Genomic DNA, 13,024 nt, shown 5'->3' with positions numbered 1-13,024 from the left:
ATATATTTATTATAATAGACAGAGTGATATAGATGTATTATAATAGACAGAGTGATATAGATGTATTATAATAGACAGAGTGATATAGATGTATTATAATAGACAGAGTGATATAGATGTATTATAATAGACAGAGTGATATAGATTTATTATAATAGACGGAGTGATATAGATTTATTATAATAGACAGAGTGATATAGATGTATTATAATAGACAGAGTGATATAGATATAATAGACAGAGTGATATAGATATAGTAGACAGAGTGATATAGATATAATAGACAGAGTGATATAGATATAATAGACAGAGTGATATAGATATAATAGACAGAGTGATATAGATATAGTAGACAGAGTGATATAGACAGAGTGATATAGATATAATAGACAGAGTGATATAGATATAGTAGACAGAGTGATATAGACAGAGTGATATAGATGTATTATAATAGACAGAGTGATATAGATGTATTATAATAGACAGAGTGATATAGATTTATTATAATAGACGGAGTGATATAGATTTATTATAATAGAGTGATATAGATTTATTATAATAGACAGAGGTATAGATATAGTAGACAGAGTGATATAGATATAGTAGACAGAGTGATATAGATATAATAGACAGAGTGATATAGACAGAGTGATATAGATATAATAGACAGAGTGATATAGATATAGTAGACAGAGTGATATAGATATAGTAGACAGAGTGATATAGATATAGTAGACAGAGTGATATAGATATAGTAGACAGAGTGATATAGATATAGTAGACAGAGTGATATAGATATAGTAGACAGAGTGATATAGATATAAGTAGACAGAGTGATATAGATATAGATAGACAGAGTGATATAGATATAGTAGACAGAGTGATATAGATATAATAGACAGAGTGATATAGATATAATAGACAGAGTGATATAGACAGAGTGATATAGATATAATAGACAGAGTGATATAGATATAGTAGACAGAGTGATATAGATATAATAGACAGAGTGATATAGATATAGTAGACAGAGTGATATAGAGTAGACAGAGTGATATAGATATGAGATGATATAGATATAATAGACAGAGTGATATAGATATAGTAGACAGAGTGATATAGATATAATAGACAGAGTGATATAGATATAATAGACAGAGTGATATAGATATAGTAGACAGAGTGATATAGATATAGTAGACAGAGTGATATAGATATAATAGACAGAGTGATATAGATATAGTAGACAGAGTGATATAGATATAGTAGACAGAGTGATATAGATATAGTAGACAGAGTGATATAGATATAAGTAGAATAGGATTAGACAGAGTGATATAGATATAGTAGACAGAGTGATATAGATATAGTAGACAGAGTGATATAGATATAATAGACAGAGTGATATAGATATAATAGACAGAGTGATATAGATATAGTAGACAGAGTGATATAGATATAGTAGACAGAGTGATATAGATATAGTAGACAGAGTGATATAGATATAGTAGACAGAGTGATATAGATATAGTAGACAGAGTGATATAGATATAGTAGACAGAGTGATATAGATATAGTAGACAGAGTGATAGATATAGATATAGTAGACAGAGTGATATAGATATAGTAGACAGAGTGATATAGATATAGTAGACAGAGTGATATAGATATAGTAGACAGAGTGATATAGATATAGTAGACAGAGTGATATAGATATAATAGACAGAGTGATATAGATATAGTAGACAGAGTGATATAGACAGAGTGATATAGATGTATTATAATAGACAGAGTGATATAGATATAGTAGACAGAGTGATATAGATATAATAGACAGAGTGATATAGATATAGTAGACAGAGTGATATAGATATAGTAGACAGAGTGATATAGACAGAGTGATATAGATATAGTAGACAGAGTGATATAGATATAAGTAGACAGAGTGATATAGATATAAGTAGACAGAGTGATATAGATATAATAGACAGAGTGAGAGCTCTCAGTGTTTGACGATCTTTGAACAGACAGCAGATATTTCTGTTCCACCCACCGACAGCCAACGAGCTAACTTTAGCTTCTTACAACATAATCTGTCAAACAAACTCACCGTTTTTAACTTTATTCGCTCACTTTTCTCCAGAGCTTTGAGTTTATATCCGTCTTTGCTCCCGGAATAAGATGGTCGTTTTGACGAATAACAATGAAGAACAGGATTATATGTGAGTGTGAACATTACGATGTTAGCCGAGCTAGTTAGCAACGACAAATACAACTCCATGTAAATAACTTGTGAGTCTGTGGAGATGAGCTCTCTCTGCTAATCCTCAAATCTCGATCTGCTCCCGGTTGGTGGTGTGTTTGATGTCATTATTAAGGTTTTAACAGGATGTTAAGTTATAGTTTATGTTAGCCTTTTAGCTGCTGGTGGCTAACTAGCCAACCTGGGTGTGCAGGTTGCTTAAAGCTGTGGTTTTTCAACATTTTCCCCCTTTTTCTTTCACTGATGATCCCCTGATTTCATATTATATTCAATGCATGACAGTAACAGGGCATAACAACTGATAAACTATGCAATGGACCCGAATAATGAACGATAACTGCAGAAGTTTGTGTAAAACCAGAGATTTGGATGCATTTTAAGCAGAATTTTATTCTATTATCTGTCTGTGGTATGTCTTTTTAGATTTATTAACAATCACACATATAAAAAGGTCCAGTGTGTAACATTTAGAAGGATCTATTGGTAGAAAATATATAAAATATAATATGTAGATCCCACTGAATCCTGCACACTGGACCTTTAATCAGCTTCCTTCTCGACAGATTCAGTGTTTTCTTCTTATTATTTATTAGTTTTTTGGTTGTTTGAACTTTTCTAATGAAGGACAATGTTGTTTATCACAGTACAGTGAATACAGTGTGTGTTCAGGTCTTCACCGTGACCTTATTGTGTTTATATCTTAAATAATAATATAAGAAAATAACAATTTCATGTAGTTTTCTTCACAGAAATAAAGGAATTATTGAGATTAAAATCAAGAAAGCTTCACAACCTCCTGTGAAGCTTTGGCAAACTCCCAGGTTGGAAATCCAAGCATAGACTATAATTTAAAGGGATGGTTGTCGTGAAGTCTTAAATCACATCAGGGAGTTTCTACCCACAAATTAGCAGATAAGCGTTGCTCTTGGCACTTTCTGCTACAAATCTTATTCAGATTATGTAATTATTTCCTTTTCAACACATAAAGAGGTAGCTACAGCTTATCGTTGTAAAATCTGTATGTATGACACTGCGTGGTTTGCACATCAGAGTTAAGTTATAAAAGCTAACTAACCCATGCAGATAGATTACATCATATTATGTTGCTGTAGTGTTGCTGTCAACCTGCAGGACTCGAGCTAAAAATGGCCTCAGCTGAGCAAGTTGGTACTTCAGAGGCAGAAAAACCCAGCAGAGACGGTCTTCACAACAACACCCACTGACCTACATCTGCAGCTCCTGCAGGATGCTCCTCCCAGCTCTCATACGTTCAAACATACTGCAGAGATAAAAGGGAAAACTATTTACTTTAAAGCCCTGAACAGCTGTTTTAAAAGCTCGTGATCAGCTTCACCTTGTTTCTTTTCTTGGATAGCGTGCCAAATAAGATTATGGTGTAATGACACACTGCAGGTTCGTATAGGTATTAGGGCAGCAGTAGCTCAGTATGTGGGGGGATCGGAGGGTCGGTGGTTCAAGCCCAGCACAGACCATAGTAAGGAGTGTGGACTGGTGGCTGAAGCCAGTTCTCCTCCTAGGCACTGAACCCCTAACTGCTCCCGTCTCTCTACATTTGCATTGTATTTTGGACAATTTCCCCATTAGAGGTTAATAAAGTAAATCTTCTTGTGCAGTTGTGCAGATAGCTTTTGTTTCCACTTCCAGCCTGCAGCACTGCTCCGTCACCGCCTTTAAAAGGACATCTGCATGCTCAAGAAAATGTTCAAACACAAAGAGCCGCCACAGCACAGACCGGTCTAAGCAAGAATAGTGCACGGTCATTGAAGTTGATGAAAATTAGGTCACAAAATATGTTCCATATCCTGTGTACTAAGAAAAGTGTGCTCTCTCACGCTGCTCTCACTAGTTAAAATAATCAGGGACTGAAGAAGTGTATGCAGCAGCTTGAGAAAGTGGGTACAAATGATCTACATCCCTTCAACCTAAACTGGCTAAATTGACATCTTGCACTTCGTCTTCCCAGCCTGATAGAGGAGCGTAAATGCACCTCTCTGCCCAGCTCTCCTGCCAAGCGAGTGTCTCCGACCAAAAAGAAGCAGTTTTATATCAATCAAGCCATCCGCAACTCTGACCTCACTCCCCGAGCCAAAGGCAAGAAGAGCCTCCGCCGACAAGAGAACAGTAAGCTCTCATTTCACATGATCAGTTTAAAAAGATGTTGTCATCCACTGCGGATGAACAATGCCGGACGAGCCTTTAAGTCCGCGTGCAGCTCTCCACTGCACACATATTTATTTTTGCATTGAAATGGCAAACGGTGCCTTTAGCAGTGGAAATGAGCATTTGCATTGAGTCACTGTCGATACAGAAATGCTACAAAAGAATGTTTTTTATCTCAAGAATTAACACATTTAACATCACCACTGTCCTTTTTTATGTCTTCTCTGAAAATCAGCGCTCTTTCTGGCTAATCTTCTTGAGAGAGACGAGTGCTCCAAAGATGATCTGGAAGCTTGCAGTAACCCGGCCATCCCGTCCATCTTCACTGAGGCCTGCACCAACGGAAACTACATAGAGGTACATTAACTTGTAGTTGTGCTTCAACTCGGCTGCCTTGCACATTCATTTCTTTCCAACAAGTATGTTTATTGTTGTTCTCTCGTTTTGAACATCCCATCAACAGTACATACACATCAAACTCGGATAGTATACCAATAAAACCATCTGTCCCCTCATTTGCATGTTTACACTGTATTTTCAGGAAAAGCTTAAGTTCATGTCTTTAATTATATTCATGTGAGGCTCCCACAGCTGAACAAAGTCTTGCTTCTTGCCCTTTGGCGATGTAGGTTAGTCTTTCCGGACCAATACAGCCCGGAAGCTCCCTTATCTACATACTCAATGATAGTGCAGCCATGCTCTTCCCACATAGTGAAATGGCTCTTCTGGCTTGGAGAAGTCCAAAAGTTTAGTCTTTTTCGATGTTTGTATAAAGTCCTCGGGGTTTATTCCAAGCACACAGAGTTTGGCACATAAGTGGACTTTGGTATGAAACAACCTTCAGAAAGTTTGGATCTTTGGACGTTCCCATAGACAATGAAACAGCATACCTTTCTCATTCAAACATTATGAACAACCATCTGGAATATCAGCAGACATATGATGAAGTTTGACTGGAGACTGGAGTTATAAACATTCTGCCTTCTGCATTAAGTCTTTCTTGGATTTGGATTTTTCTTTTAAGACAATTTTTTTGAACTCCCTAGAAAACCCAGAGATTTAAAAGTCTGATATCAAATATAAAAGCTCACGATAAAACGAGTATTGACCTCATCCCTCATTCTCTGGGTATCTTAGCCATGGAATGACTTCATGAATTGCTCCGGCGAGGAGCAGGAGAAGCTGTTGTCTCTGCTGGAGCAGGAGGGGGCCAAGAAGAAAAGCCCCACCCGGCTCCTCAAAGACGAGAGGAATGGTGAGCGTCTCAGTTTGTTTGTTTGTTCTGCAGCCTGGATGTTTTCCAGGGGCGGCTGTTTGGCTGACTCTCGCTCGTCTCTTCACAGTAAATCTTGCCTTCAGCGCTCAGGTCTGCTACCAGAGAATCGATCGCAGGCTGCGAGCGACTCTCAGACGCAAACAAATCCCCATGGTGAGAGTTTATATGCATGGTAGGAGTCTACATACATAGTGCAGCTTCAAGCTTAAGTTAGCCTTAAATTTTTGTCTTCTGTCTATATGATGAAATAATAACTGTTGGAAGATATGTTAAGCTCATTTTTGCCACGTTATGTTTATATTCTTGTTTGTCTCTGCTGTGCATCAAACCCACCAGCTTGTCTCTTAGTCACCATTACAAAAGTATTTTTTTCCCCACATACCGCTAGTCGGCCTGTATGTCATTTACTATTTTTGGCCTTTCTAGATTAATGTAAATGTCAAACAGTTTAAACCACAACACCAGATATTTAGTGGCAAACATTATATTGACCAAAGCCACGAACAGTCCTCTGAGTATCACTGAGGGGGAATTTGAGAAAAATCATCTTGAGCCTCCTGTAATCTGACTGAGGCCTTAGAAAAATTTAAGATTAGAAAATACATTAGCTCCTACCTGTTATTATAAAGCGTTAAGACTACATGCAGGGATGTGAGGGAAGTAAAAGAATCATGATTCAACAAGGAAGCTTGCAGATGTTCAGTATTTAGCTAAAATCATTTGATTGTTGTAGAGATTTAACCTCTAACCTTTCTCCCTCTCTTGCTTCCACCCACTACGCTGTTTTCTCCTCACAGGGAACTCTGGAAATACTTGAGAAAAACCTCCTGAGCTTCTTCAACACTCAGCCGCACTCAGTTTACACAACCAACCTCGCCAGCAGGTAAAAATACTTCTATTCTATAAAGTCTTTCAGAGAAAATATTTTAAAAGGTCTTCCCAATTTGTACAATTCATATACAGAAGTCTTAAATATTCCTTCTTCTGGCAGTAATGTTTATGTAAAATGTTTATTAACTATATCATCAGGAATTATTGTTATACAACAATATGGGACGTACAGAAATACTAGGCCGCATTGTCCCTACTGGTTTTTCATCATACTTTCATACCTTCCCCAGTGTGATTGTGAAACAACTTAAATTTGCACCCTTCATGTTTATAAACTTCCAGTACTTAGAAATAATTTAAATGATTTAAATTGATGGTCTGAAAAGATGCTGACATTATTTCGCTGTTATACATTTACATAAAATTAATTGTTTTTGGTTTTAGGCTCACAGTTGATTAAGTTTTTGTGTCGAGTTGCTCTAAATATCTTATTCCAACAGTAAGATAACGGAGGATGTTTTAGTCCACGTGCTCACTCTCAGCCCTCTCGTGTATTTCAATAAGGCCTGTCGGGTGATACATCGAGGGATTCACGTGGCTCAGGTTTCGTCACAACACATAATAGTGACGAAGGTCTCGTAGAATTATAAACCGCTCTGCTGTGTTTTGGCGTCTCATATTAAACTCATGGACGTGTTACTCAGACTGAGCTTCCTGGGTCATATTTCATGTTTCACTGGTGCCTGGAACAGCCCCACCAATACAGCCCCTTTATGCTGTGTTAATACACTTTTATCTCCTCTTTTCCAGGTGGGGAAACTTAATTAAGATCCATCAGCCAGAGCTTTCAACCTGTATATTATATTTTATTATATTATATAATAGATTACAGGAAACCTCTATGATCCACATAAAAAAGTGAAGACGTTGCAGCAACAGGAAATACAACAAACAACAACAGGTCAACAAAAAAAAGTCAAATAATTGGCATTAAACACTAACTTTATTGATCTATGCTGGGAAACTAGTTCACTCCAGAAATAATGCTCTGTTCGGATCGAGTTGACTGGTTTCTGTAAGTGGTTGGAGGATGGTGAGGAGTGAGGGAGTGTAAAATAATCCCTCTGTTGTTTGTGTTTGTGAATCAGCTTCGAGAGACTGCTGCTTCACGCTGTCTGCCAGTATATGGACCTCGTCTCCGCAAGTGAGTGGAAACACAATTTGGACTTCAGACTGGACTCATATATCAGACTAGTCAGGGATTTTTCCACCTTAAACATGACGAAGAATGTTGTTTATTAAAGTCTTTAAAATTTTACCACCTGTGTGCAGTTTTCACCAACAGCCCTGCAGTGTGGAAATATCAGGAAACGTCAATTAATCATTTGACTAATATTTGTATCGACCCTCAGAAGCTTATAGGTGAGGGAGTTACAGTGCTCGCCACGTGGCCTCTTTACTGTCGTTATCTCATAAAGATATAAAAATGCCTCAAAAAAAGGGTTATTGCACATAATAATAATAATAATATAGCATATTTAAACAGTGTTTTTAAGCTTTTTATTAATGACACTCTGTTTACATAATCCTACTTTCACAGCCCCGGTTGGGCGGCTTAATGTTTTTCAGTCACATGAGAAGTGATCAAAGTCTGTTTGTTGAACTCTCAGGCAGCGACAACAATGGGTCACGTCAGACCGAAGTGGTGAACAAACAGGACGAGTTTCTGCCTCCTTCACTTCCGCTGTCTGCCTACGTGGAGCAGATGAGCTGAGACCAGGACCACCGGGACCTGTTTCCTCCACGCGGGCTCCGCTGCCGGCGGGAGCTCTGAGAGATGTACATAAGGTGCCCAGCCTGTATGTAAAGTCTGTGTCACGTCCGCCAAGCTCAGAAAACAAATCTGAACAATTCCTCCCCATCCTCTTGTTGGTCTCTGGTTTCTGTAGTAAATTTCCCATTCTTTTATTTCCATAAACAAATCAGAGTTCATTGACCCCTCCCTCGTATCTAAACAGGGGTCTACATGCTAAATGTGCTATGTTAAACATTAGCATGTAGCGTTCAGCTCAAAGCACAACACACAGCAGTACAGCTTGCCTTCGCAGAGAATAAACCTTTTGATTTAGATAACGCGACCTCTCTTGCACCATCCTCAGGGCAAATGTTACATTTTCTGCCTCACTAGTACAAACCTAAGAATAGTAGAGTTGCCTGGTGTACGATAAGAGGTTACAGCACCGTGGAGCAGAGAGGCTCGAATGAACTACTGTGTCCATACAGCATTGGGAATTAAATGAACTATCTTTCCCAAGTTTTAGGCGTAATCATTAATATATAATGGTGATAGTTGACTCTTAATTTTGGGAGAATTTGGCGATAATCTGTAACGTTCATTCACAATAACAAATAAAAAATACGAGCAAGTTACATTTGATACAACAACTGCAACAACTGTCAGTCAGTCATCTTTTTTCATCTTTTTCATCAGAATCGATTTATGAGCTTAAAGCAGTCGGTTAATGAACAGTTAATCCATGTTGTCCCTTTTTCATAGTGCAAAATATATAATTTCACCACTAATTAATTTACACATAATAGATAAACATAAATCCCCTCAATAAAACACCCCCAATTTCAATAAAACACAAATTAATAACAATGAAAAATGACAAATATTACCCTAAAAAATGGAAAATTTACTTGGAACTCTGTATTGTTAGGAATGAATGACATTTTGTGAAGGTGCTGAGATGGAGGAAGCGCTCTAATGCATCACTGCCTGAAGGATTAGCCTGTAGGATTTGTGTAAGTCGTAAGGTATGAAGCATAAATATTTATATTCTCTCTTCATTATATGCACAAACACATCACTCATCATCATCAGAGGTAAAAGAAGCAAATGTCTTTCATCGAGGGTGTGAAATAAATAGCTTCTGACATGCTTGGGATGTAATGTAATTATCTCTGAGAAGACAACTATGACGGCGTATTAGGGCCATGTAGGTAAAAGAAAATATAAATCACTGGGTTGTCGGAGGGAGGTAAAAATCAGAGACTAAATAAAAGTCTTTAAGTTTACAAGAAAACATATATTCTTGTGATTAAAGTGGGAAATTTATTAGGAAAAACTCAAGTTTATGTAATAAAAAACCTCTTTTCTGCTGCAAATCAAGTTTCTTTCTTGTGAATTTATGACTTTAATCTCTGAAATCTCAGAACTTATCCCTTCCCCAGCTCCGTATTTAATTAAATGTTTTACCTAAAACAGCCCAAATACGCCGCAATAGAAAAATCGGCACAATTTCTTCAGGATCTACTTTTTGTGATTAATTTATTTTTTTTGTTGTGTCTTCCTCTGCTAGCTTTTGGTCTACACTGGCCGTGTTTCTGTTGCGTTTTTCAGTCGTATCTAAAGGATACACTTACATTGTAATCAACCAGACCGTCCGTATTGATCAAGTAAAGACTAGAGTACAGACTCAGAGAACAGCTGTGATGTTAAGTTCAAGTCCGTTTCCACTTACAAGCTAAAGTATTTGATTGTAAAGCTGATGACAGCTGCAGCTGCTGATGTGCTGCCTTCACTGCACACTGGTGTAAATGTTACTTCAGTCACAGTCAGTAACAGAAGACAAAGTAAGGAACTATATGTTGGTTAAAAACTGCCAGTGTCTCTGTTGTTTTTAGATTTATTCATGGGTTTCTTGCAGCACGCACAGTTTACACTCAGCACTGTAACATTAAAGCCTTTTTTTACACACACACAGGTGATATTGTTTAATGGTTTACTGTATGTGCAGTAGATGTGTTACAGTGGTAAAAAAAAAAAACACATTTAAGGTGTTTTGATGAAAAAAAAAAAAAAAAAACCTGAGTTTTGTCTCTCAGGTTTGTTTAATTTCAATAGTTACAACCCCAGAAAAGCTCTTCTGCCTTACGAATACAAGTTTCTTGGGTTTTCTCTGTACATATATTTCTACATTTGTACTTGACTGGATTTTGGAAACAGGTTATTTAAAGAAAACAAACAAAAAAAAAAGTCTTATCCCCGATTTCTTTTGATACTGTCGGCGGCAGTGTAACTAAACTGGACCTGTTGGTGCATTTTGTCAACAACCAAAGTTTGTGTGTTTGTTTTGTGGAAATCCAATTTTCTCAGGCTTTTGACTTCTCTCTCTCTCTGAATGTCACGTAATGATCTCACATGGTGTCATTTCCTGTGTACTGTATACTTTCTTCTTCAAGATGAACTTGTTATGATCATGTTTGCGCTGCCAACTTTTTGAATACACGTAGACGTAGTTGTGCTGAAAATACTCCAATAATTGACTTGTGCCAATGTTTGCATTGAAAAAGCCAATAATAGTCTGAAAGCTTTATACACTAGACTGATACAACTTTGTGTATATAATGATATGTGTGTGTGTGCGCTACGGTACCTATTTATAATTATCACTGCAACTATTAAAGGATTTAAGATATTTTTTTCTCTCTTCTCATTTCATTGTGTACTTTGTACTTCACTAAGACACATCTGAGGAGGTTTAAGATCTTCGGTTTTCTGACTTTACTTCATATTATTGTACAAATATCAGCTGCAGTGTGTCTGTCAGTGGTGGAAGAAGTGTTCAGATTAAGTAAAAGTAGTAAAACCCAACTTCAAAAACACTTAAATACAAGTAGATGTCCTGCATTCATACTTTTTCCAAATATTTTTACACAGAAGAGACCGAGAGGACCGGCAGGGATCACATACAGCAAAGGGCCCGACACTGGATTCAAACCCAGGCTGCTGCGATAAAGACTTATTAAACAGTCTCAATTTAATACTGATGCCTCTGTGTGGCCAACATTAACAAACAACAGCGTCAGCGAGGAGTTTGGCTCTTTCTATGCAGTTATTCTTGACACCGGGTCGGATTCCCATTGAATTCAATGAAACAAGGCTGACCACCAGGGTCAAAATAAAAAAAAACTGCAGCTTCCTTGATGCTGCTTTAAGTACAAACATCAACAATAATATATTAAAGGTTTCACAGTGTTATATTATTATATGTTTATTGACAGCTGAAGTCACTGAAGCTGCTGTTTTGATTTCCTTTGTCATATTATACATTTTTGTATGCATGTGTTGCACATGTGAGGCACTTATGCACATCCGTATACAGTATATCTGTTGAATTATGGTCTGCTATAAAGAACATAATGTTAAAGTATGAGTTTAGAAACACGAAACTCTTCCGGCTCCTACTTTATTTCACCTGCTGGGAAACAATATAAATGTTGTCAGAATCCACCTGGAACAGATCTGTGATTGAAGACAATAAACCCTAAAATATTATTTTAAACAAACACTTTGACTGCAGAACATTTATCAGTGAGTCTCAACAAAAGTTAAAAAGTTAAACAAAGTTTTTAGTGTGTTTTTTTAAAGACCTACAGTAATATGACAGTAATGTCAGCAGTTTCCATCCACAGGCCATCACAGCTACCTCCAGACACACAGTCAGGAACAAACCCTCTACAATTAACGTCTAATATACCTGCTAGTTACTTATTCTCATTGTTGACATTTAAAACATGTAAATATCATCACTAAAAACACACTTTACTGTATATACTGACACATCCACCTGTGTACTCTGCAACATTTCACATATGAATGCTACATATATATATGTACATAGTAGTTTATGTTTGCTTCGTGGAGCTTGTCCTGTTTATTTATGCTTTATTCTGTGTATGTACAGTAAGAGCTCCCACTAGGTGGCAGACTAGTACAAAGAAATACAGACCACACAAGCGACTGCTATAATAATGTAATGCTCTGTATGTGCTGTATTTGCACACATTATTTATAGTTTTAAAAACTTGAACAGCTTTTAATTTAATTGATTTTCACATTAGGAGCTTCGAACGATTGTATAAATGGGCAGAAGAAAAGAGAAAGCAAACACTGGATGAATGAGGAGGAGTTTAATGCAGGTGTTGATACACCAGTTTTCAAAATAAAGGTCTAACTTACAGAGCTCAGTAGCAGGTCTCTAAAATCATGTTTTCACATACCAAACACAAACAGCACTGACCAAAGGGACATAAGGACCATGCAGTGCAGGGTTGACACATAATGTATATTGGTATTTAACTGAACCCCCCCCGTTGCTGCACAGGTTTAAGTATTACAGTATATTTACTCAAAGTCTTTCTTCTGATGTGTTCATTGTGTTCACATCCTGTATCGTTCCTTAAAAAGTGGTTCAACACAACATCAAACAGAAAACGTAAGCAAACACTTAAAAAAAAGGTTGAATTTATCACTTGTTATATTTTAAGAGCAACAAATAATCAGATAAATTAGTTCATTAATCAGTTTATCATTAAAAACCCTGAGCAGAGATAAGAAAAAACATTCAGAAAGGCTTAAACATACAGCTTTGACACATATTTGCACATCAAACACTAATATTTAC

The 13,024-nt window shown here is 36.9% G+C and overlaps 1 protein-coding gene and 1 long non-coding RNA gene across 4 annotated transcripts; both read left to right on the top strand.

Moving 5' to 3' along the window:
* The first annotated feature begins 579 nt into the window (after positions 1–579).
* Positions 580–1,930, top strand: LOC127350188 (uncharacterized). 3 transcript variants are annotated; one of them, XR_007880532.1, is made up of 4 exons: positions 580–824; positions 873–1,032; positions 1,068–1,312; positions 1,697–1,930. It is a non-coding gene; the product is annotated as an uncharacterized LOC127350188 (long non-coding RNA). The 3 variants fall into 3 exon arrangements; XR_007880531.1 differs by having other exon boundaries at positions 1,605–1,930; XR_007880533.1 differs by lacking the exon at positions 1,697–1,930 and adding an exon at positions 1,371–1,581.
* A 60-nt stretch (positions 1,931–1,990) lies between these two features.
* Positions 1,991–11,035, top strand: r3hdm4 (R3H domain containing 4). The gene is made up of 8 exons (XM_051376539.1): positions 1,991–2,222; positions 4,248–4,405; positions 4,680–4,801; positions 5,582–5,699; positions 5,788–5,873; positions 6,518–6,603; positions 7,700–7,755; positions 8,222–11,035. Exons 1-8 carry the CDS (start codon positions 2,182–2,184, stop codon positions 8,323–8,325), a joined length of 771 nt encoding a protein of 256 aa, XP_051232499.1. The 5' UTR covers positions 1,991–2,181; the 3' UTR covers positions 8,326–11,035.
* Positions 11,036–13,024: the final 1,989 nt, after the last annotated feature.

This window comes from Dicentrarchus labrax, unplaced genomic scaffold (genome assembly GCF_905237075.1).
Source record: "Dicentrarchus labrax unplaced genomic scaffold, dlabrax2021, whole genome shotgun sequence".
Lineage (NCBI taxonomy): Eukaryota > Metazoa > Chordata > Actinopteri > Moronidae > Dicentrarchus > Dicentrarchus labrax.
Note: the sequence above shows the minus strand (reverse complement) of the source record. Positions and strands in the feature narration are given on the sequence as shown.